The sequence below is a fragment of the Malaclemys terrapin genome, chromosome 10 (genome assembly GCF_027887155.1).
Source record: "Malaclemys terrapin pileata isolate rMalTer1 chromosome 10, rMalTer1.hap1, whole genome shotgun sequence".
In the NCBI taxonomy this organism is placed as follows: domain Eukaryota; kingdom Metazoa; phylum Chordata; order Testudines; family Emydidae; genus Malaclemys; species Malaclemys terrapin.
Genome location: NC_071514.1, coordinates 14,351,313 through 14,374,490, shown reverse-complemented (window position 1 = coordinate 14,374,490; position 23,178 = coordinate 14,351,313). Strand labels below are relative to the sequence as shown.

At 47.8% G+C, this 23,178-nt stretch overlaps 1 protein-coding gene across 4 annotated transcripts in view; it reads left to right on the top strand.

The window, feature by feature from the left end:
• Positions 1-23,178, top strand: part of NTRK3 (neurotrophic receptor tyrosine kinase 3) — a 345,792-nt gene that overhangs the window by 106,144 nt on the left and 216,470 nt on the right. For all 4 annotated transcript variants that reach the window (XM_054041827.1, XM_054041826.1, XM_054041829.1 and 1 more), the window contains 4 exons: positions 8,983-9,140; positions 11,554-11,696; positions 12,505-12,646; positions 15,904-16,200. In XM_054041827.1, the coding sequence (XP_053897802.1) occupies positions 8,983-9,140; positions 11,554-11,696; positions 12,505-12,646; positions 15,904-16,200 (740 nt within the window). The remainder of the gene's footprint in view (positions 1-8,982; positions 9,141-11,553; positions 11,697-12,504; positions 12,647-15,903; positions 16,201-23,178) is intronic.

The window sequence follows — 23,178 nt, the reverse complement described above, 5'->3', positions numbered from 1 at the left end:
AGGTCTGATGAAGCCATTCACAGCAAACGCAGGAGAGGAGAGAGCACGGAAATAGTAATGCCAGGATCATGCCACCCGTAAGATCTGGCTGACATATGGGAATTTCCTGAGGAACTCCAAGCTTCAGTGGGTTTGTGTCTGCCCTTTAGGCACATGGAACCAACAGCCTCCTTGCAGGAATGAGTAGTTTTTTGCAGGCTAGGGCTTCTTTGTCGTTGGCCAGAGCCAACCTTCTCCCCAGCTGACCGTTCCCCCAGAGCGACTGGCAAGAGGTCATCTCCTATTGGTGATTTCTACACGTTCCCCACTCCTGCTGGCGCAAGCACCGAGCAACTGGTTCTTGGCATCAAACATAAGGCAGATCCCTCTTGGGACAGGATGACTTTGTATGAATAGTTTTCAGAGTAGCAGCCGTGTTAGTCTGTAGCCGCAAAAAGAACAGGAGTACTTGTGGCACCTTAGAGACTAACAAATTTATTAGAGCGTAAGCTTTCGTGGACTACAGCCCACTTCTTCGGATGCATATAGAGTGAAACATATATTGAGGAGATATATATACACACACATACAATCTCCTCAATATATGTTTCACTCTATATGCATCCGAAGAAGTGGGCTGTAGTCCACAAAAGCTTACGCTCTAATAAATTTGTTAGTCTCTAAGGTGCCACAAGTACTCCTGTTCTTTTTGTATGAATACAATACAGTGCATTACAAAGGAAAGTCCTGATCCACTCCTTTTCAGCCAACACCACAGGGACTTGAGAAACAAGAGGTTTGGTACCAAAATATACCTCCTCCACTCCTGGAAAAAGCCATGTCTCTGGGGATGGCTTGCTGTGAGTCAACCCCTAACTCTCCTAGGCTCAGACTGACCTTGTCGGGCAGGTCTCCAGCCAAAAGATGTGCAGCTCTTGTGAGCCTGTAGTGTGCTGAGCTCAGGGAAGCTTCAAAAACATGCAACAGCTCATAAACATTGGACTTACAGGCCTTGTTATCCAGAGGTCACTGCTGGCTTCTTCCGTCATGCCCTGGGAGAACTTGGAGCTGACCTTTCAGGAGAGTTTTGTAAAAAACCTGCCCCCAAAACTGACCTTCCCAGGGCAGTGAGAGATCCAAGCCTTCCTTGATCCAGTGGCATCTTTCATTTTATAAAACCTTGGTGTTACAGGAAACTCCTCCCTCACCCAGACCTCCAGTCCTTCTAAAGCAATCTGTAACTGCCTCATTGCCCTGCAAAACATTTCCATAGTGCTGTTGTGAGAGGTGACGGTGCTGAATGGGGCACAGCAGGGTGTCTGTTAATATCATGAGCACAAGTTAATTTCACATGTGTCCGTTGCTTGAGGACTTATTCCCACCGACAGGCACGCTAATGGAGTTGGCTATACACAAGAGGGGCCTCCCTGCTGGGTGCAGGGGACTAATTCAGCAACCAGAAACCATGCCTCGCTCTGTAGATTAAATCTCCCCTTCTTGTTCCATTGCCTGCCACCAGGGGTTCTGAAATGATGAAGCCAGATATTTTTCCTTCTTTGCTGGGCACCCTGATTCACTTGGAGGCTCAGCAAAGGAGGTCAGAGTCCCTACCTGGGAGAGTGCTTTAAGCCGCAATCATACAAAACCTTAACCCTAATTTTATAAGACCCAAAGCAGACAATGGAAACAAGGCACAGATCTGCTGTTTCCCATTAGGAACTTTGCTGCGGGCACTTTTGTTTTAACTGGTGAATCGTATAGTGAGCTCGCTGAACCAGGGACAGGCTGTGAGGGTTTGGTGTGTCCCACGCGGCTGCGTTATTCTTGAGAGAATAGTTTTGAGATGATCACACATCTAAAACCATGGTCATCCCAGTGCATTCAGGAGCTCCTCAGGCCTCTGCCCCACAGAGCCCATTGGGTTTTTTTGGGAGCAGGGTGGCTGGGGTAATTTCCAAACGTTCTAGGCACTGCATTGTGGTTAGGAGGCTTGGCTGAACCAGGCAGCTGCAACTAGGGTGACCAGATGTCCCGATTTTATAGGGACAGTCCTGATATTTGAGGCTCTGTCTTCTATGGGTGCCTATTGCCCCCAACCCCCGTCCCGATTTTTCACACTTGCTCTCTGGTCACACTAGCTGCAACACTTTATGATTCACTTAGTGTAGGCGGGGATTAGGCATCCTTTGCTGACTCGCCCCTTACCAACTGCTGCTGCATATTTCTGAGATCTTCCTAGGTGCCCTCACCTCTCCTGGTCACCTAGACCCTTCCCCTGTACTACGCCGTTCATGTGTAGTCACATGGGACTTCCTGAAAATGAGCCGTGTTAACTCTGAGCCCAACTTGGCTGCCAAGACTGGGTGCAGTTCTTCTCTCCTGGAATGAAACTGCCAGACCCACTTGTGCTGTTCCCTCTGCTTCTTGCGCCAGTAGAACCATTTTCAAAGCTCACTTGGTGCGTGCTGTGCTGCTGTGTGTCTCCTCCCCTGCCCAGCCATGGATGGAATATGCTAGACCAGCATGTGGGTCCATCTCCTTTTGCTGGCTCGTTCCTTTAGCTTAGAAGGTAGATACATTTGATAGATTAGATCCCAGTTCACTTACACATGTGCAATTGTGATTTCTCAAAGCTGTGGGTTATTTTTTCAAATGAGGTGTCTTAAGGAAGCAGAATGGTTGTGCACCCCTTGAGAGGCGGTAACCTGGCCGTGGATTGGGAATACCTCTAGCCTGAATATATAAACTAAAATCTTCTTGTCCTTTCCTAGAGTAAAACGTGCAGAATACAGCTCATGAGAAAGAACCCTCAGCCTTTAGATCTTGCTGCAGCTCTGATACGGCTGTTAAGCATATGGCAGCAACTAAGTGAAATTAACTTCCGGAGGCTGCTGAGGAAAGGGACCGCAGCTGTGGAGAAAATTAGCTCTTTCTCTTTCTAAGTTGCAGCCTCACAGGGAGGATAGCTTGGTTTTCTGAGATGGCTGTGCATCCCTTGGTCATTCTGGTATTAACACCTCTCATGCTCTCATTCTGGGTGCCTCACTTCAGGAAAGATGTGGACAATTTGGAGCGAGTCCAGAGGATGGCAACAAAAACGATAGAAGGTTTAGAAAACTTGACCTCTGAGGAAAGGTTAAAAAAACTGGGGATGGTTTAGTCTTGAGAAAAGAAGACTGGTGGGGCAGGGGTAACCTGAGAACAGTCTTCAAGTATGTTAAGGGCTGTTATAAAGAGGAGGGCGATGTGTTCTCCATGTCCACAGAAGGAAGGACAAGAAGGCTTAATCTGCAGCGAGGGAGATTGAGGTTAAATATTAGGGAAAACTTTCTAGCTAGAAGGGTAGTTAAGTTCTAGAATAGGCTTCCAAGGGAGTGTAGTGGACCCTCTCGCTCCCGCTTGGAGGGAGGCCACTCGTTCAGGTTGCCTTCGGGCTTGTCTGGCCAAGGCACAAAGCTGCAGAACAGTCTAGGGCCCTTGTCTCCACCTGAGGTGGAGCAAGGCCTCCCAGGTCCTCTAGTTCCCAGCCCCACAATAGGGCTGGGCACCAGATAGTCACGGCCAGGTTTTAGCCTGGGCTTGGGGAGGCTCAAGCTGCCAGCAATTAAACACCAACTACAGGTCCGGCTGCCAGCAAGACAATCACAGTCTATGGAGCTGGTGCGGGCCTGGGCTTGAGGTTCAGGCTGCCAGGGCGGGGCTCAGGCAGCCAGCAAAGCAACAGTCGATAAGGGAGCTGGTAAGGGAGGCTCCTTCTTCAGGGTGGGAGCTCCCCTGCACAGTGTAGGGAGCCGGCCACCCTGGGGTGAGGTGGCAGGGGTCGCAGGCCTCAGGGTACACCGCGGCCGGTAGTCTGGGCCATGCCTCGTCGGGGTCTCCCACTTCTGCGGCTATCACACAGCTGGGGGTAGGTTCCCCTCCTGGGCACGGCAGGAGCATCCTCCTCTGAGGATTCCACCCTAACTGGGCTGCAGGGCCTTCCTCTTATACTTCCGGCCCTGCCCCGGCACCTCCGGTGAGGGGTACGGGGCAGGCTAGGCTCCGCCCACCAAGGGGAGTGTAGTGGATCCTCGCTCTCCCGCTTGGAGGGAGGCCGTTCAGCCTCACTACAGGGAGGTAGTGGAATCCCCATCATTGGAAGCTTTTAAGAATAGGTTGGACAAACACCTGTCAGAGGTGGTCTATATGTACTTGGTCCTGCCTCAGCACAGGGAGGCTGGACTTGATTATGTCTTGAGGTCCCTTCCAGCCCTGCATGTCTATGATTCTTGTGACATACGCCCTGCAGTTCCTTCCATCCTCTTGACCTCTTAAAGACTGATAAAAGTATTGGCATAAATGAATTGTCTCTTGGTCTGAAGTTGTATCTGCGACATTAGGCATCCCAGTGGGTGCCTTCTAGCTGGACATTGAAAAGTCAGCATATGCCAATAGGCACCATGCAGTTACCAGAGCTATTTCCTCTGAGCGCATAGGGAGAAAGCTCTGTTAATCTCAAGTACTGTTCCCGGCAAGTACTGCCTTCTTAACGGTAAACACTGGAACGTTGGGTGGCCTGGTACCTGAGTTCTAACTGGAACACCTGGCAGCACATCCTACCACTGTAGTATCTGAGCGGGGCAACTACCATCCTTTTCTTACTAGGAAATGGTTGTTTATATCACCCCACTGGGGTGCCTGGCACATGTCAAGGGAGTCAGATAACCTCCCTGTTCTGCACTTAGGGGAATGATAGCTCTATTACAGGAGACAGTCCATGGGCTACAGTGGTTGTGGGAAAATAGAACAGAAGGGAAGGCTGCTTTTAAGTGGCATTGTTTGTAATGGTCAGGCATGAGCCCTGAGGCTTGATAGGGCCTGGCATGGAGTTGAGTGAGCAGAAAGAAGCGTGTTTCAATTACTATGGACAGAGTGGTGGATGCAGGAGCAGAACAGCATTGGGAGTCAAAATCCCTGTCTGTAGCGTAGAGAATGTATCTCCCCCTCCTGTGAATCAGCTGGCCTGGCAGCAGGGGTTCAAAGCCTGGAGCGCTTTTGGGAAAAGCACAAATAAAGGAGAATCAATAGCTGTATCTGAAAAGCAGCCCTGTCCCCAGAGTGGCAAAGTGCCAGCTGCTGATGGCACGCGGCACTTCCAGTCGATGAGAGGAGTTAATTTGTGCAAAAGCTCCCCGGGGGGCCACGATTAGGGGGAGTTACATCACTGACTCTGGGGCAGGTTGTTAGTAAATTCTACCCTGAAGTGTGCTGCTCCTGTATTATTCATGGGGCTTCATGCATTATCGATGGGCCAGAAAACTGCACTCTGTTACTTACAGATCTGCCCCTGAAGTGCTGTGAGGGCGGCGGCTCTCGCAGGCAACCTGATTTCAGGGCCATGTTTCCAGCCAAGTAGAATTCCCTCCCCTCTTCTAGTCTCCCCCTCCTCTCTGTTGCGTCTCAGGACGTAACTCACATTAACAAACCTGCTATTAGCAAAGACCAGAACGCCTAACCGTGTGCTGTCCCACCACACAGCCAGCACCATGTGATCTCCCCTCCCTGCACGTGGCCGACATCCTGTCACACTGATGGAAGGTACCTATGTATCGAGGGGAGTGAGGACTCCAGATCTACAGCCATGCTGAAGTGAATTCAAGGCCTATTTTGGGCACCAGTGATAATCATAGTGGTGGGGGAGGATGCTTAAGTCATGCAGTGTGGGATGCCATGTGCCCCCAAACCCCTGAGACAGTCATGATGATCGCAGGTCTGTCTTCTCTAAGCCTTGTTCTGCTAGATTACTGATGGGTCCCTGATTTTTTTTCTCGTGCGACAGTCTCTTGCACCTGTATTCTAAAGGGTGTAGATTCTTGTGAGGGGAGAGGGAGGGAGAGACCTGAAATGCCACCCATCATCCAAGTTGGGCCACCAAAATGATCATCTGTAAAATATCGAACAATGTGCACATGGAAAGTGACATCACCAGGTTTCAGGATCAAGATCTTTTGAGAAAACAGGGGAACTTGCCATCTCCCTTTGCACTTAGAGTTTCAGCAGCCCTGCAGTACACCGCATCAGAATCCGGTGTGTGGGTGGGGGACCGCATCAGAATCCGGTGTGTGGGTGGGGGCTATGTAGTTTTTTTTTTTTTTTTTAATGAAAATGTAAATTTTGCAGACCAAGATGGAGGAAAGCAGAGGAGTACTGGCCCCTGGCTTGGCCAACCCCTGGTACGCAGTTGTACAAAGATGCAGAATCCCTGGGTGTTTTGGGCTTGCTGAATCTTTCGTAACCTCAGAAATGGAAAGGACCCTTCCATTTTCATATGGTTGAGTCTGCACTTCACAGCTCCTACGCCTCCTAGTTTCTCTTGGCTTCTGGCTGTGTCTGTGTTGGGAAATCCTGTCATGTCTCTGGCTGAGTCCTGAAGACCCTCTGTGACAGAATATATCCCTGTGTTCACACCCTACACGCTATTGTAATAATGTTTGTACCAGGTTTGCCTTGTGAGGTATCATTTAAAAACTCCTAATTTGCTGATCAATAATGTAATGGCAAAATGCACATAGTATTATATGAACAACAAGGAGTCTGGTGGCTCCTTATATGTGATAATTATATGTGAAGTTATAAACAGAAGCTGAAATCATGACTAGAAGTATGATTAAGTCTGGGGAGTGGTCAGACCAGTTCCTCAGAGACAAAGGGTGTGCAGACACCACAGCCAGGTGTAAACAGGGCTAATGAACCATTACATGCTGGTACCTAAGTGGCGATTCTTTGGCAGGAAAGGAGGCGGGGTAAAAATCTACATCTTATCAAAGAAATAGCATGGACTTCCCTTGCACACAGACTGCCTGTCACCTTGCTCCCAGCTGGAAATGCTTCTCAAAGTGGGGACAGGACTATAAAGGAAGGGGCAGACACCCCAAGACACCCCTCTGTCTCTCCCTGTCCATCGCATTCACAGCACCTGAAAACACAAAGGAAGCAGCAGTTGGATTCTGGAGGAAGGGTCCTGACCTAAAGAGTTTGGTCAATAAGACTGCTGAAAGCATGTCGTGAGGAAACTTTGCTTTGAATCTGATACAGGTTGTTAAGTTAGGCATCGGTTGCATTTTATCTTTATTGTTCTTGTAACCATTTCTGACTTTTATGCCTCATTACTTGTACTCACTTAAAATCTATCTTGTTAATAAACTTGTTTTACTGTTTTATCTAATCCAGTGTATTCAAGTTGAAATGTCTGGATAACTTTTTAAGGTAATAAGATGGCATATTGCTCCCTTAAGGAATAATGGACGTAATATATTTGTACTGTCCAGGAAAGGGCTGGGCAGTGCAGGACATGTATTTCAGGGGGAAGATCTAGGACTGGGAGTGTGTTGGGGTCACCCTGCAGTATAGCCAAGGCTGGTAAGAGTCAAGGTGTGGCTGGCTGGCTGCAACACACACATGGACATTGCTGGGAGTGACTTACACGCTGGAGGTTGTTTGTGAGCAGTCCAGGGTGGAGGCTACAGCAGCCCGGCCTTGTGAAGAGCACCCCAGGTTACAGGGCAGGGGTGACACAGCCCCTCACTAGTCTGGACTGTACCCTGGGATGTCACACCCTTTCCCATGTTTCTCCATGCTACATCCTCAAGTAGCTCCCTCTTCTTATCCCAGTGGTCATCCTTCCAGCCAAGCCGGGCTGGGTTCACATCCCCCTGTGGGAACCAGTGACCTCACGTGTCCAAAGGGAATGGCAAGGGTTTTTCAGAAATGTAAACAACATGGCTAATAGGCTGGAAAATCAATAATAATAAAATTATCTGTATATAAAATATGTCAGTGTATTTTAAATGAAGTATATTAAAGGCAGAGCTCCCTCCCAGCCCGGTCAATGGGTCCCAGCGCAGCACTGTTTGATTCAATTAAAATGCCTGGTATGCTGTGTGTTAGCCAGCAGCGTTGTTTTATTACACGGAGATGCAGTATTAAGGACAAGAGGTGCCAGCATCTATTGGGCACACCCTGCTGAATGCCCCCCAGAAGGGTCCTGCCCCCACAAGCACTGGGGTCTTGTGACACAAGACATAAATACACCTCTACCCCGATATAACACTGCCCTCGGGAGCCAAAAAAAATCTTACCGCGTTATAGGTGAAACCGCGTTATATCCAACTTGCTTTGATCCGCCGGAGCGCGCAGCCCCGCCTCGCCCCCCCGGAGCACTGCTTTACCGCGTTATATCCGAATTTGTGTTATACCGGGTTGCGTTATATCGGGGTAAAGGTGTATTTCTTTAGGAGAATGGGGTCACATCTGCTCCTTTGAGACAGTCCTTTGTTGTGCTAGGTGGCAATGAGGTGGAGCATTGTGACAACCATTTAATCCTGGGACGTTCCAATGTGTTACATGGATGTCACATGTCTGGGCTCCTGTGAAACCCAGATCTCTGAATTGGGGTGTGTGTGTTTGGAGAGTGCATACAAATGAACAACTGCCCCATATGGCTAACATCGAATCAAGATTCTCCTTTAGCTCAACCCAGTAGTATTGCAGTCCAATGCGTGTGCACACACCCTTCCACCAATGCAATTCCATTCTGAACCTCGGCATCCTTTGTTATTCCAGCCCTTGCACTCTCTGCTTTTCAAGCTCTGCCAACGTATCTGCTTGCCTTCTCCCCCTCCAGCCAAATATCCGTCTGGCCTTGAGAGCGCTTACAACGTTCTTTTTTGTGACCCCAAGATAGCATTTGAACCTTGGTTTCCAAGGCCAAAAGGCTAGTGCAGTAACTGGCTGCACCCCCATGCTCCTTTTCTCCCCTTGCAGCTCCAAGGAGTCCAGAATCTCTCCTGGTCTGTAGAGACTCATTTTAGCCTCGCAGCACGTAGCAAGGGCGACCCTGCCTTTTTACAATTAGTAGCTATTCTGTGGAGATCCCATATGTAACCAATGGTAACCCTGTTTATTTGACCCCATCCCTTGCTTCTCACATTCTCTCTCTCTCTCTCTCTCTCTCTCTCTCTCTAGGACACTCGAAAGAAACCTTTTTAACTGCAGCTGTGACATCCGCTGGATTCAGCTCTGGCAGGAGAAGGGTGAAGCAAACCTGCAGAAACAGGAGCTGTACTGCATGAACATGGAGGCTGCTGTCATTCCCCTGCAGGAGATGAACATCACCCAGTGTGGTAAGGAAAGCCCTATATGTGCTCCGGTTCACCTTTCTCCCAAGGCTATAGAGAGAGGAGGCCAGGAGAGGCCCTTTGCTCCCCTTGCCCATCCTACAAGGAGTACCCAATGACAGGGAATAGATTAGGATAGTTTATGAATACAAATGGTGTCTGTAGTTGAACTTGGAATATTATTCCTCATGGTTCAGAGCATTAGCTAATCATCAGCTGTGTTTGGGAAGAAATTCCCTCAATGGCATAATATCATCAGGCAAGGTACATTGTGGTTGGTCCATGCCTTAGCCTGAAGCAGCAGGAATTGTCCATTTGTTCGAGACCGGATATGCTTCCTGTGGTTATCCTTCTGTTTAACCGACACTAGAAACTACTTGTATTAAAGGGACACGGGCAGCTTGATTTTTTTAAAATAATTTTTTCAGTTGGTGCACATTTAAAATAGCAGATCCTTAAAGTTTTACGTGTGTGTGTGCATGCGCACGTGATTGTATATTTTTCTGCTCCCTGCTGGTCTTTTTGGGTGGGCCCATGAGCAACCTCAAACGTGCTCTGGGCTGCCCCTTCTCCCAGCACTTTCCCTTTGTTCACCCTTAGTCTGCTGCCTTTTCAGTTTCAGCTCCACTACTGCTGGTACTGGCAAGCAGGACCTAGGGAAGGTCCTGTACCAAGAATGGAGCCGTGAAGGAGGCTGTAGACTAGGAGCTGTCAAATGAACAGTCTGGGGAAAAAAGAGAAACTTTTTTTTTTTTTAATTTTACATCTTTCTATTCTAGGAGTGTTAGGGTGTTTCTTGTAACAAGAGTAGATGCACTGTTTTCAGCTGGAGATACGGCATATGACTTTCAAGTTTATAATGTCTCTTTAGTCTAACCCTTCTTTATTAAAACCTGGACATGGGCTGAAATATCTGCAGGTAGGAGAACTAAAGAGATTTGAGAGAGAACTATAATTTCCTCCACAAATGAGAAGAATAATCCTCAATGATTAGAAAATCCTCCATGAACAAGGAAAGGGGGAGAGGGGACTCCTACTGCTATTGGACGTGAGAGAACAACAGGGTGTTTTATGCACATAAATCTCCTGGGTTTACCAGGTGAGCAGCTCCACTGACCCCCCAGCCCCTAAAGATCCCTAAAAAATAGAGAGAAGGCAGGAAAAGAAGATGCCCAGCTAAGATCTTTCCTCCCGAGATGAATCTTTCAGTCAGAGATTTAGTGGGCAAGCATCCAAATGGCTCAAAGTATTTTCCAACGAGGCTTACTTTATCCTTGTATTCTGTCCTGCCAGGTGGTGCAGCTAGTTCAGGTTTGATATGTGGCTTGTGGCAGAATACGTGCACCGTACAGGCTCCTGCCCAACTCTCACTGCTGTGTTAACACTACTCAAGAGTGAATTGCAGCCTCTCTTGGGCTCCCCTCCTAGCTCTGCCAATGCATCTCCTGACCTGCAGCACCTTTGCTATTCCTAGAGACTCTCGTGACTCAGAGATCCCACAGGGACAAGAACAGACCCATAACTCTGGATTCATTTTTGAACTGGGTCAAAGTTTGAACCCAAGTCTTCAGAAGAGAGAGGCTATTGCACTGACCCATTGCCTTCTATTCCCATGTCGTTCATTCAGGGCCCCCTCTCTCTCCCCCTTTACACATGCTGCAGCCCTCAATGCCCCCCCTTATGCATGCTGTGTCCAGTCACCCTCCTGTGTATCACCCTCCCTTCTGTATTGCTGCTGGCACTGCCTCTGGTACTCTGTGTGAGCGTTTGGTGGCTGGGTGACTCAGCAGGACAGAGGAGTAAGTCAGAGCCACTATAAATCAGTATTTCTTTGGCACCTCAGAGGGAAGAGCAGGGGCGTCTTTCATTAGCAGAGATGTTGTTAATATGAAGACACGTCCCTGGTCATCTTCTCTCGATTGTTATAAATTAGAGAGAAACTCTCTCTCTTCCCCTTAAGTGCCAGGAGCTCTGTGCCCTGTCCTAGCTCAGGCTGGATCTCTTGCCAGTGATTCCTTAGAAGCGGCTTTATTCCTCCCAGACCTCTGCACTAGCCCAGGACACAGGTGCCTGGGGCTTGGGGGAAAGGGGAGAAGGGACATAGGTTTGGATGGCAACTAGCACTTGGGCCAAACTTCCGGACTTGTGTGCAATGTCAGAATTGCAAAACATAGAGAAGATCCATCCATCCACCTGGTGATGTCCCCCGTGTCACTCATCTCTTCCAGCACGAGAAGGCCAAGTTACTTGCCACCTCCTGTACTTCCCCCTCCCCTTCCTTCATTTGGAAGCACAGGACAGTGCAGGCTGCTTTGCTGTAAGGTGAAGCCTGGCTGGGAGACGGAGCTCATGGGGATCAGAATCCAAGTGCCTTGGCTGGCCAGGGTGCCCTAAGTGTCCTGGTGTTTGACTCTCTTAGATCTGCCCGAGATCAGCGTCAGCCACATTAACCTGACTGTGCGGGAAGGTGAGAACGCGGTGATCACCTGCAATGGCTCAGGCTCGCCGCTGCCAGACGTAGACTGGACGGTTGCAGATCTGCACTCCATCACTACTCACCAGGTAGGAGGCCCAGGGGCTTGCGTGGCTGGGCATTTACTGCCCTTGCCAAGGTCCATCGCCAGGGTGTTAACACACAGCACAGCAGTTGGGGACTTCAACAGCAGAGTCCAGGGAAGGGGTAGGGACGGTTTTATGGCCTGCAGCATGCAGGGGGTCAGACCAGATGATCATAATGGTCCCTTCTGACCTTAAAGTCTATGAGTCTATGAGTTGGGGTGTTGGCCGTGGGAATTTTCCGGGTCTTCGTTTCCTTTGTATTCCATTTTAATAGGGCTGGATGAGTGTTGATCACCACGGGGGAGAAGTGAAATGCAGGGATTGTTTGAAATGGATTGTATAGTCCCCACCAGCGTCAGATTAGGAACCCTGGGTTAGCAGAGTATTAGCGGGTGGCGTGCAGATATTGAATCCAGGCAGGAAAACAGCTCTTCCTGCGGGCTGATCGTTTCACACCTTCAGTGCTCCCTTGGTTGCATGTTAGCCTGTCTCCATGAGCAAAATTATCTGTCGCTGACAATGGTGTGTCAACAATCTGTGCAGCTGAACGTGGTTTAACTGCAAGTAGAGGCAGGGACATACCCTGCTTAGCACTGTTTCAGAAGCTGTGATTATAACCTCCTTGGACCAAGTGCGTGGGTGCACTGTGGTGCTCGTGGTGCCATGAAACTGAAATCCTGCCTGGCCACAGTTGTTAGAGACCATGGCATTTCATACAGGAGTTGGGATCTTCTGGTCCTGGGCCCGGGAGGTGGGCAGGCTGGCATCATTTGTTGGTTTTGTCCTTATTGTTGTTTTTGGGGATTTGCAGACGAACCTCAACTGGACTAACGTTCATGCCATCAATTTGACCCTGGTGAACGTCACCAGTGAGGATAACGGGTTCCTCCTCATGTGTATTGCTGAGAATGTGGTGGGAATGACCAATGCCAGTGTGCTGCTCACGGTCTACTGTAAGTAGAGGCAGGGAGATGCTGGCTATACATGGGCTGATGGGAGGGTGAGCATGGGAACTATTTGAATGTGTCTCCCGTGGAGAATTGTGTGTCACCAGGCTATGCTGTGCTTATCTTGATTTGCTGCCATGGAGGATGTGGACACGGAGTCAGAATTGCTGCAGGAGACTGAGGCAGGGACCAGTCCTAGGACTGTAAAAGGAAATGTACAGAGCTTTCATTATGGGCCAATTACTGTGTCCTCCAACTTCTCTCCATTTTAGCTTCCCTGCAGAAACGGGCATACTCCCGGTGTGGGTGTGCCAGTCCCACACTTGCACATGTGCAGTGGGCACCTGGTGGGTTGAACGGCTGAGTCTGTGCCTGCATGCCTCACTGGCACGTTCAAGTGGCTACTTGTATTCACAAAGCAGCACTGGAAAATCCAGTGGGGTGAGGATGTGCCCAGCAGGGGCTAAAACCTTCTCTCTGCATTTGTAAGTGAGTCACTCATCCCTTAGCCTCATTGAAATCCATGGAAGTTTTGCCATTGACTACAGTGGAGTCAGGTTTTCATCCCAGCTCTGTTCCTACCAGGTTAATCAGTGAACACTGTGTAAACATGTGCCAAACAAGGTTTAAAACAATTTACTTATGGGCTGTAGAGAGCTAAACTTTCATGTGCTTCCTAATATAACTTAATAAAAACCAGACCTTAGCAGGAGTTTACGCAGCTTTGCTGCCTCAGGCAGCCGGGATTTACCATGTGTTGCTGTGTCCATAACATTTGCCCTTAATCTGTGGTTTGGAAATCCCCCATCCCTCACCCCTGCTGGTACCTGTGTAAACTGGAGAATTATGCCCTGTTATCCCATGCAGCGCGGGCACCATTGGGCGCCTGTAGAGATGAGGCAGAACTGTAGACAATAGAATATTGGAAGGAGAATAAAAGGTACATCATTCTCTGGTCTCCCCCAAAATAAATAATTTTGGTGTGTTTGGATGGGTTGGGGGCTTCGGTTGCCTAAATTAATACAGTTCCAGATCTGATCAACTGGAAGGAGACAGGTAAAGTGCTTTACTCTGGAGTCGTTTACTGCAAACCCTTTAAGTGCCACCATGTTGATGCTAATTTTCATGCCCAGAATCCTGCAAGCCAGTGCCAGTTTGTACCATACTTGCTCTAATGTAATCATTCTGAAAAGAGCTGATATTCTGGTGTATCGGTGACTAATTGCTTTGGTACCCTCCTAGTCATTCACCCAGAGATGTATGGAACTAAATTCCGACCAAGACTTACAGGTGAAACATGCTGGGTGGGACTCTGCACAGTCTCTGGGTTAGCAGCCGTGTTTCAGGATTGAGGTCCATTGGCTGAGTTGTGAGTGGGGAATCTTGCACGGCTCCTCCCAGCTCTACCTCTCTCTCTTTGGCATTGCTGTTCCTCCACTTTCACAACATGAAACCAGCGCCGTATTATTGCCTAGGCCGACAAATTTGTAGGGGCAGAAGCTCCCCTTCGTGCCCTGCCCCGCTGCTCCTCCAGCTCACTTCTGCCTCCTCTGCAAGCGCGCGGCTGCGTCCTGTTTCTTTCCCCTCCCAGCGCTTGTGCCGTGAAACAACTGTTTTGCGGGGCAGGGAGGGAGGAGGGGGAACGCCGCGTGCTGGGGGAAGAGGCGGGGGCGGGGATTTGGGGAAGGGATCCAATAGGGGAAGGGAGGGGGTGGAGTTGGGGCGGGGACTTTGGGGAGGGGGTTGGAATAGGGGCGGGGAAAGGGTCGGGGCGGGGCCAGGGCGGCAATTATTTCCCGGCCTAGTGACGGCAAAATTATTAATCCTCCACTGCATGAAACATTGACCATCTTTAGAAAAAAGAGAGAGGAAAGTTGATGGATCTTTCCTGTTAGTTAGGGACTGCCTGGGGGCATGACCCCAGCCCTCAGTATGGGGTGAGAGCCAGGGAAAGGAGAGTGTTTAGGAAAGAATAGAAGAATTTTATGAAATCGTGATCCTTGCCCCACAGTACTGGGCCATCTTTGGTCATGCTCTGTGGCCTCAGTGTTTGGGGCCTTACATGTGATGCTGTAATTAAGTTTTCATCAGCGATGGTGGAGCAGAGTTTGAATTCTTGAGGCGTGGATATTCTCAGTTCAGAGGCCTCTCAGGAGAGGGGACCGTCAATATGTATTAAATGGAGGTGAGCTCCCAGCTTTAATCCCTGTCCTGCTACATGCCCTCTAATTGTAACAATCCTGGAGGATATTCAACCAATCAGAGCTCCCCCAGGGAGATTCAACCAATCAAAGCCCCCAAGGATATGCAGCCATTCAGAAGTCCTGAGGGATATTTGCTTGAATGGCTGAGAATTCCTAAACTACTGAATGTGACCAGAGAGCCCCAAGGGGGAATACAACAATATGCTAAGTGGAGTTACAGACTTAATTTGGGCTGGTCTGCAGGGGTCCAAATGCAAGATCTGATCTCCGACCTTGTTTCCCAGACCTATGGAGCTGGCACTGCTTGTAGTGCTGCCTTTATAGAGGCTAGAGTGGCTCAGTGGTGCCCCTTCAGGTTGATGCTCTGAATGAGCTCATTCGGTCCTCCACACCAGAGCAAAGGCTGCTGTGAAGCAGGGCCACTTGGGAATTAAACTGGGGGGGTGAGGAGGAGTGGGGCTGCAAAGTAAGGGGTTCCAGTGGACATTTTTAATTTCTAGTATGTAGCCATTATCCAGGGCAGGGCGGAGCCTGGTTACGTGTTTCTTTATTGGGGATTTTGACTGTTGAGACTGACTGTCCCTCTATCCTGCACTGCTCGTTACATGCCCACTAAAATGAATGTGAACAACCCTCAAACACGTGTTGGGAAGGGCCTTGCACCAGTGTGATGTGAGTGCTATGAGAGCAACTCCCAGCTGAGACAAGCTTAGTCGATTTCGTGTCATCAAGTCCAGAGGGAAGGGACGAGACTCTTACATAACAGCAGGTCATCTCCTACTGCCAAAACCAGGCTGGGTTCCTTTGGGCAAGGCTCCATTCCAGCTCACCTGGTAAGGGTGCTGCTTACAGACGACAAGGATCCCAGTTCACACTGCAGCTGCAGTAGCGTGTAGGTTGCACGCACAGCAAATTCGGCCATGGGATGGGAGTTTCCTCTAGCTGTTCAAGTGCGCTTTGGTGGCTGGCTGCCTACTGGGAGATGAGGCAATCATCTCTGCCTGGAACACGTGAGTTTACTTGAGTCCCACAGGTTTGCATTGTGTTTCTCTATGCTAGATCCGCCACGCATTCAGAGCCTGGAGGAGCCAGAGCTGCGTCTGGAGCATTGCATTGAGTTTGTGGTGCATGGGAACCCAGCGCCCAGCCTTCACTGGCTGCACAATGGCCAGGTCCTCAGGGAGACTGAGATCATCCGCATGGAGTTCTATCAGCAGGGTGAAGTGTCTGAGGGCTGTCTACTCTTCAACAAGCCCACTCACTACAACAATGGCAACTACACCCTCGTGGCCACCAACCCGCTGGGGACAGCCAACCAGACCATCAAAGGGCACTTCCTCGAGAAGCCCTTTCCAGGTGAGAGAGTCACAGCTTACGTTTCTGTAGTGCCTTGCATCTCAGAGCACTTAACAGGCTGCTATACAAGCTATGCACCAGGATCGCTGAACCTCTCATTAAAATACAGTTCCCTCTGGTGCACAATATAGTAACTGTTTACCAGCATGGAGCAACATTGCACAAGAGTCTAGACACAGGTGTGAAAAAGAGTTGTGTAACCAGTTGAAATTTAAGGGGATTTTAGGGAGAGAGGATGTAATTATCCAAACTGGCCATGACGTAAGAGCTATCATACCTATTGGTGCAAAAAGGTGCCATGACGTCTTTGGGGGCTTTGAATGGTCATGGCCATTGTGTCAAGTCTCATCTGAAAGATGGCGGCTTGAACAACAACACAACATCATGATGGGACACTTGGGTCTGATCAACTACGTACAGACCAGGCATGGCCCTAATTAGCTTGTGAAGTTTGCCCAACCCATGCAATATGATGGCAGGGGACCCCACTTTCTTCTTTGACAGGAATCTTAATCAGCATCTTAAGGGAAAAAAGGGTGAACATTTGACGGAAAAGAAAATGACTGACTGGTTTTTGACTTTGCATTCTGCAGTGTTTTGGTGGTTCTTGCTCCATGACTTGTCCGTGAGAGAAGGGCTTAGAGCATGCAGTGTATCATGGGTTACTCTGACGCCCCTTAAAGTGGATTCCCATTCTTTTGACACCGAATATTTGGCATATAACTGGGGTAGTGGTTGTGTGTGGAGGAAAGCCCTTTTGAGGGACTTGGTGATCTCGTTTTACTTCTTCTATAAAATGGCTGTAATCTAGATGGAATGTCATCAGGATTCTACATATTTTATTAAAAAAAATCTGTCAGTTTTTTTGGTGCAACAGCCCCCACAAAAACTGTGACTCCCCCCAGTTCCTCTGCATCAACTGTTTGTTAGGCACTCTCAGGAAATGGTTTTAAATTCCTCACTGTGTCACTAGGTGGTGAGTGGTGAAATTGTAGAAGGAAAAATTAAGCTCTTGTTATAAGGTGTGCATTAGAGAGGGTTGTCGTGGCTGTACTGCAGTGAAAGAGTGGGAGGGTTCTTGCACTTCCTTCTGCTTTTGCATCACCAGATCAGGCCCCATGGAGTTAACAGAACGGTGCATGCTATTGCCTTCAGGAGTGATGCCGTGAGAAAGTGGCAGCCCCAAGTTGGCTCCTGCAGCCCCTAGAAAACTGAGCAAAATAGGGCACTTGCTATATATAGAGCAAAACCAATGGTATTTTCATTTATTATTTATATCATACCATCAATGCACACAGAGCTTTCCGGCAGGTCAGATATAGTAAATGGAAACCAAATCTCTGCCTTGAAGAGCTGACCAATCTAAAGACATGAACAGATACAGAAGGGAGTGGTAAAATTATATTCAAGATTCAAGGATGATAATCTGTCTAGCTCCTTAATCTATGTAGGTTTTCTGCTATCTGGGAGGAAGGGCAGTCTATGTTTCTGGCACAGAGGTGGGAGTCAGGAGATAGGGGTTATGTTCTCACCTCTGTCGCTTCCCATTTCTGTGATTCAGTTCCCATGCCTGCAGAATGGGGATAATAACATTTTGTTTCTGATGCATCCGCAATGTGCTAGGCAGGTTCGGCCAATCGCGGCTTCCATTGGCCGCGGTTCGCCGCTCTGGGCCAATGGGGGCGGCGGGAAGCCATGGCGAGCACATCCCTCTGCCTGCGCCACTTCCTGCCGCCCCCATTGGCCTGCAGCGGCGAACCGCGGCCAGTGGGAGCCGCGATCGGCTGAACCTGTGGAGGCGACAGGTAAACAAACTGGTCCGGCCCACCAGAGTGCTTACCCTGGCGAGCTGCGTGCCAGAGGTTGCCGATCCCTGTGCTAGGCACTTACCAAAGGTAACAGGAAGCAGGTCGGCTGCTCCAAAGAGCTGACACTAAAAATTCATTCCAGCCTTGCCACCATGTTGAGAGAATAAGCTAATGCTTGTAAAGTGTTTTGAAATCCTAGTATAGAAGGTTCAGGAAAAGGAAAGACTAGAGATAGACCTAATCCCAAAGCTTCGCTGCCTTTTTCTACCTGCCACTACAAACCCATCCCCTTTTTTCCTCCCATGAGCCTGTGTCCCAGAATCTTTCTCACTGTGGCAGCCCCCGCCCATGATGTAATCAGTACATGATTTACTTTTCTTGAAGATCACTGGTCCGTACATTGCCAAAACTGACATTAACATTCAGTGCATCTGAAATTTATAGTCTTGCATCTGGAAGTTGGTTTCTCTAAAAAATGTCAGGAGCTGCACATTCAACACGCCTCATTACTGCTGCTAGTTACACGGGGGAGGTTTTTGCTGCAACCTGCCAGGAGCAGAATTTTTTAAAATTAAAGTTTAGAGTCTCATAGATTCATACACTTTAAGGCCAGAAGGGACCATCGTGATCACCTAGTCTGACCTGCGCATTGCAGGCCACACAGAACCTCACCAACCCATTCTTGAAATAGACCCCTAATCTCTGGCTGAGTTACTGCAGTCCTCAAATCTTGATTTAAAGACTTCAAGTTACAGAGAATCCACCATTTACTCTAGTTCAAACCAGCAAGTGACCCATGTCCAAAGCTGCAAAGAAAGGGAAAAAAATCCCAAGGTCTCTGCCAATCTGACCTGGGGGAAAATTCTGTCCTGACCCCAAATATGGCGATCAGACCCTGAGCATGTAGGCGAGACCTGCCGGGCAGACACCTGGGAAAGAATTCTCAGTCGGAACTCAGAGCCCTCCCCATCTACTGTCCCGTCTCTCGCCATTGGAGATATTGTCTAATAGCAGTTGTGGATGGGCCATATGCCATTGTAGGCAATCTCATTTAAATTAAGGGCCAATGCTGGCAAAAGAACAAATGAATATAAACTGGCCATCCACAAGTTTAGGCTTCAAACTACACAAAAGTTTCAAGCCATCAGAGGAGTGACGTTCTGGAACAGCCTTCTAAGGGAAGCAGTGGGGCCAAAAAACCCTAACCTATTTTAAGACTGCATTTGATAAGTTTATGGAGGGGATGGTACAATAACTTCTCTCCCTCTGTGGTGTTTTTCTGTCTGATGTATTTATAGAGCGCAATTGTATCACCCCTCATCCTTCATTTTGTTACGCTAAACATGCCAAGCTCCTTAAGTCTCCTCTCTTAAGCTAGGGTCTCCATTGCTCTGATCATCCTAGTAGCCCTTCTCTGCATCTGTTCCAGTTTAAATTCATCTTTCTTAAACATGGGAGACCAGGATCGCACACAGTGTTCCAGATGAGGTCTCACCAGTGCCTTGTATAATGGTAATAACACTTTCCTAGCTGGAAATACCTTGGTTGATGCATCCTAGGACTGCAATTAGCCTTTTTCATGGCAGGATCACAGTGGTGGCTCATAGTCATCCTGTGATTGACCAATACACCCGGGTCTTTCTCCTCCTCTGTCACTTCCAACTGATACATCTCCAGCTTATAGCAAAAATTCTTCTTGTTAGTTCCAAAATGCACTTTGTACTGTTAGGTTTCATCCCATTTCTATTACTCCAGTTTTCAAGGTCATCTAAATCTTCTTGTATGATGATCTGGTCCTCCTCCATATTGGCAATATCTCCCAATTTAGTGTCATGCACAAATTTTATTAGCACACTCCCACTTTTTGTACCACGGTCATTAATGAAAATGTTAAATAAGATTGGTCCCAAGACTGACCCTTGAGAAATTCCACTAGTAACTTCCCTTCAGCCTGACAGCATGACCCATTGTTGTCTCCTCATTAACCAGTTTCTTACCTACCTTTTGATTCTTGTATTAATCCCCATCATCTTCAATTTAACTAATAATTTAACTAATCTACTGATCTAACCATGTGGAACTGTATCAAATGCTTTACTGAAATGCAAGTAGACGAGATCTACTGCATTTCCTTTGTCTAGGAAATTGGTTATCTTCTCAAAGAAGGAGATTAGGTTGGTCTGGGATGACATACCTTTTGTAAAGCCAATGTTGTATTTTATCCCAGTTACTGTTCACCTCTATGTCCTTAACTACTCTCTCTTTCATAATTTGTTCTAAGACCTTGCATACAATTGAGGTCAAACTAATGGGCCTGTAGTTTCCCAGATCACTTTCTTTTCATTTTTTAAATATAAGTATTATATTTGTAATTCTCCAGTCATAAGGTACAACCCCCGAGTTGACAGATTCATTAAAAACCCATGCAATTTCATGTACCAGTTCCTTTAATATTCTTGGATCGAGATTATCTGGGCCCCCCAATTTGGTCCCATTAAGCTGTTTGAGTTCCATCTAATTTCTACTTCCATATACTTGTTCCATTAGTTACCCTGCCACTGCCCTCAAGCTTCTCATTATCCTTATTAAAAACTGAGGCAAATTATTTGCTTAGGTGTTGGGCCATACCTTTATGATCTTTAATCTGCACCCCATCCTCAGTGCTTAGCAGTCTCACTTCTTTCCTTGTTTTCTTTCTTTCTTTTTTTTTTTTTAAAGAACCTTTTACTATTGGTTTTAATTTCCTTTGCAAGGTCCAACTCTGCTTGGCTTTTGGCAGTTCTCACTTTTCCCCCTACACTTTCTGACTTTCAAGAGGTAGCTCTCCTTGCTGTCCATCACTTATTCCTTTCCTTGTAGGCTTTCTCTTAATAACCTGTTTGAGATGCTTGTTCATTCAGTTTGGTCTTCTATCCTTCCCTAAGAATTTTTTCCCTTTACTCAAAGTAATTCCAAGCCTCCTCCACATTCAGATCCTTGAATTCTTCAATCCAATCCACTTCCCTAACTTATTCCCTTAACTTTTTCAAGTGTGCCCTTTTGAAATCAAGGATAGTTGCAGGCCTATTTTTGTTTATCCTTCCATTTAGTCTAAACTGAATTAATTCATGATCACTTGAATCAAGGTTGTCCTCTACAACCAGGAGTCCTATGAGGTCCATGCTACTTACCAATACTAAATCTAAAATAGCATCATATCTTGTAGGTTCAGTGACTACACCTCTACCTCAATATAACGCTGTCCTCAGGAGCCAAAAAATCTTACCATGTTATAGGTGAAACCGCGTTATATTGAACTTGCTTTGATCCACCGGAGTGCGCAGCCTCTCCCCCCCCCCCCCCCCCCCCCCCCCCCCCCCCCGGAGCACTGCTTTACCGCATTATATCCGAATTCGTGTTATATTGGGTAGCGTTATATCGGGGTAGAGGTGTATTTGGTGAAGAAATTTGTTGACTATCATGTCCAGGAATATCTGGGCCCTACCATTTACACACTTGTGCTTCAATCTATATCTGGGAAATGAAAATCTCTCATAACGACACAATTCCCAGTACTGTTTATTTCATTAAAAATATTAGCGGTCTCTCTCCAAATCCAAATCAGATCCTGGGTATTCATAGCAGACCCAAGCACTATCCCAGTGGAGCCTCTGTTACCTTTCTTCCCCAAAGAGATTTTGACCCAAACAGATTCAGTTTTATGCATTCCATCACTTCTAATTTCTTTACAGTCTTCCCCATTATTAATAGACAGTGCTTTTCCACCACCTTTACGTCTGTCTTTCCTGAACATGTATTGAAGTCATGGCTACTATTTAACCATGTTTCCATTCACCTTATGATATCTAGTTTCACTTCCTGCACCAGTAGTTCTAGTTCCTCCATTTTGTTACCCAGGTTCCTTGCACTGATATACAGACATCTTAGTTGTTTCTGCTTGGTTTTGCCCAAATTCCTCGCTGGATTAGATACAGTCATTTTACTGCCGGTATACCTGACTGTTACTGCCAGTGGTTTAGCACTCTATCCTCTTGTTGTCCATTTTCTTACCCTCTCTTATTCCTTTCTTCATTGCTCTTTTACTTGGTTTTCCTCCCACTCAATATTAGAATCAAATGCGGAGATTACATGAGCTCCAAACCATTTCCCCCAAGTTCCTAGTTTAAAGCTCTTTTAATCTGTTGTGCCAACCTCCATCCCAGAAGCATATTTCCCTCCCTACTCAGGTGGAGTCCATCCCGTGAGAACAGTCCTCTGTCTGTGAATGCCTCCCACTGGTTGAATATCCCAAAGCCCTCCTTATAGCACCATTGTCTGAACCATCTGTTGATCATCATAATCTTGTCTCGTCTTTGCCCTCCTCCTCTAGGGACAGGTAGAATCCCCCTGAGGGTCACCTGAGCCTCCATTTCTTTAAGTGTCTTCCCCAGCCTGTCAGTGTTCCTTGTTGTGTCCCGGTGAGAATCTAGCAGTATCATTTGTTCCAACGTGAAGGACAATTGGTGGATTCTTTCCTCCTCTCATTAGGATCCTCTTCCACCTCAGGTCCACATCCTGTCTCTTAGCTCACGGTAGACAACACACCCTTATGTTCTCTGGATCAGCTCTGGTGACAGGTCTGTCTGTCCTTCTTAGTAGGGAGTCCCCAATCTCATAAACCTGCCTCTTCTGATGGTGTTGCAGTTCTCCAGCCTTCCCTCTTCTGTTCTTTCTGGCTGCAAGTCTTCTTGTCTTCTGTTCTCACTTGTAGTCTCCTGCGAGTCATCCTCTATCCTCTTGGGTCTCTGAAGTCTGGCTGTCTTCATTGTCTCTTCCCCTCTTCTTGTAGGACTGGCTGCTCTTCTTTTCATACTTGCCTTCCCATCCTTGATTACTGACTGCCTCTCCCCTTCATTTTTCAGCTCAGCGAACCTGGTCCTCAGCTCTATTTCTCCTTCGCTAGCCAGTCTTTTCCTCCTCCTTGTTCTCAGTCATGTGCTTCTGCTGGCCACTTTCCTCATCCAGAAGTCTACCCTCACAGTTCTCTGGTCCAGCATGCATTTGCAAGTCATGAGGTTTCCCTTCAGCCTCCTCTCTCCTTCCCTCTATCATCTGCTCAAATCCCCTTTGAAACTCTATCACAGTTTCTAGCTGCCTCTCCAAACCTCGGATCTTCTCCTCCATCAGATGC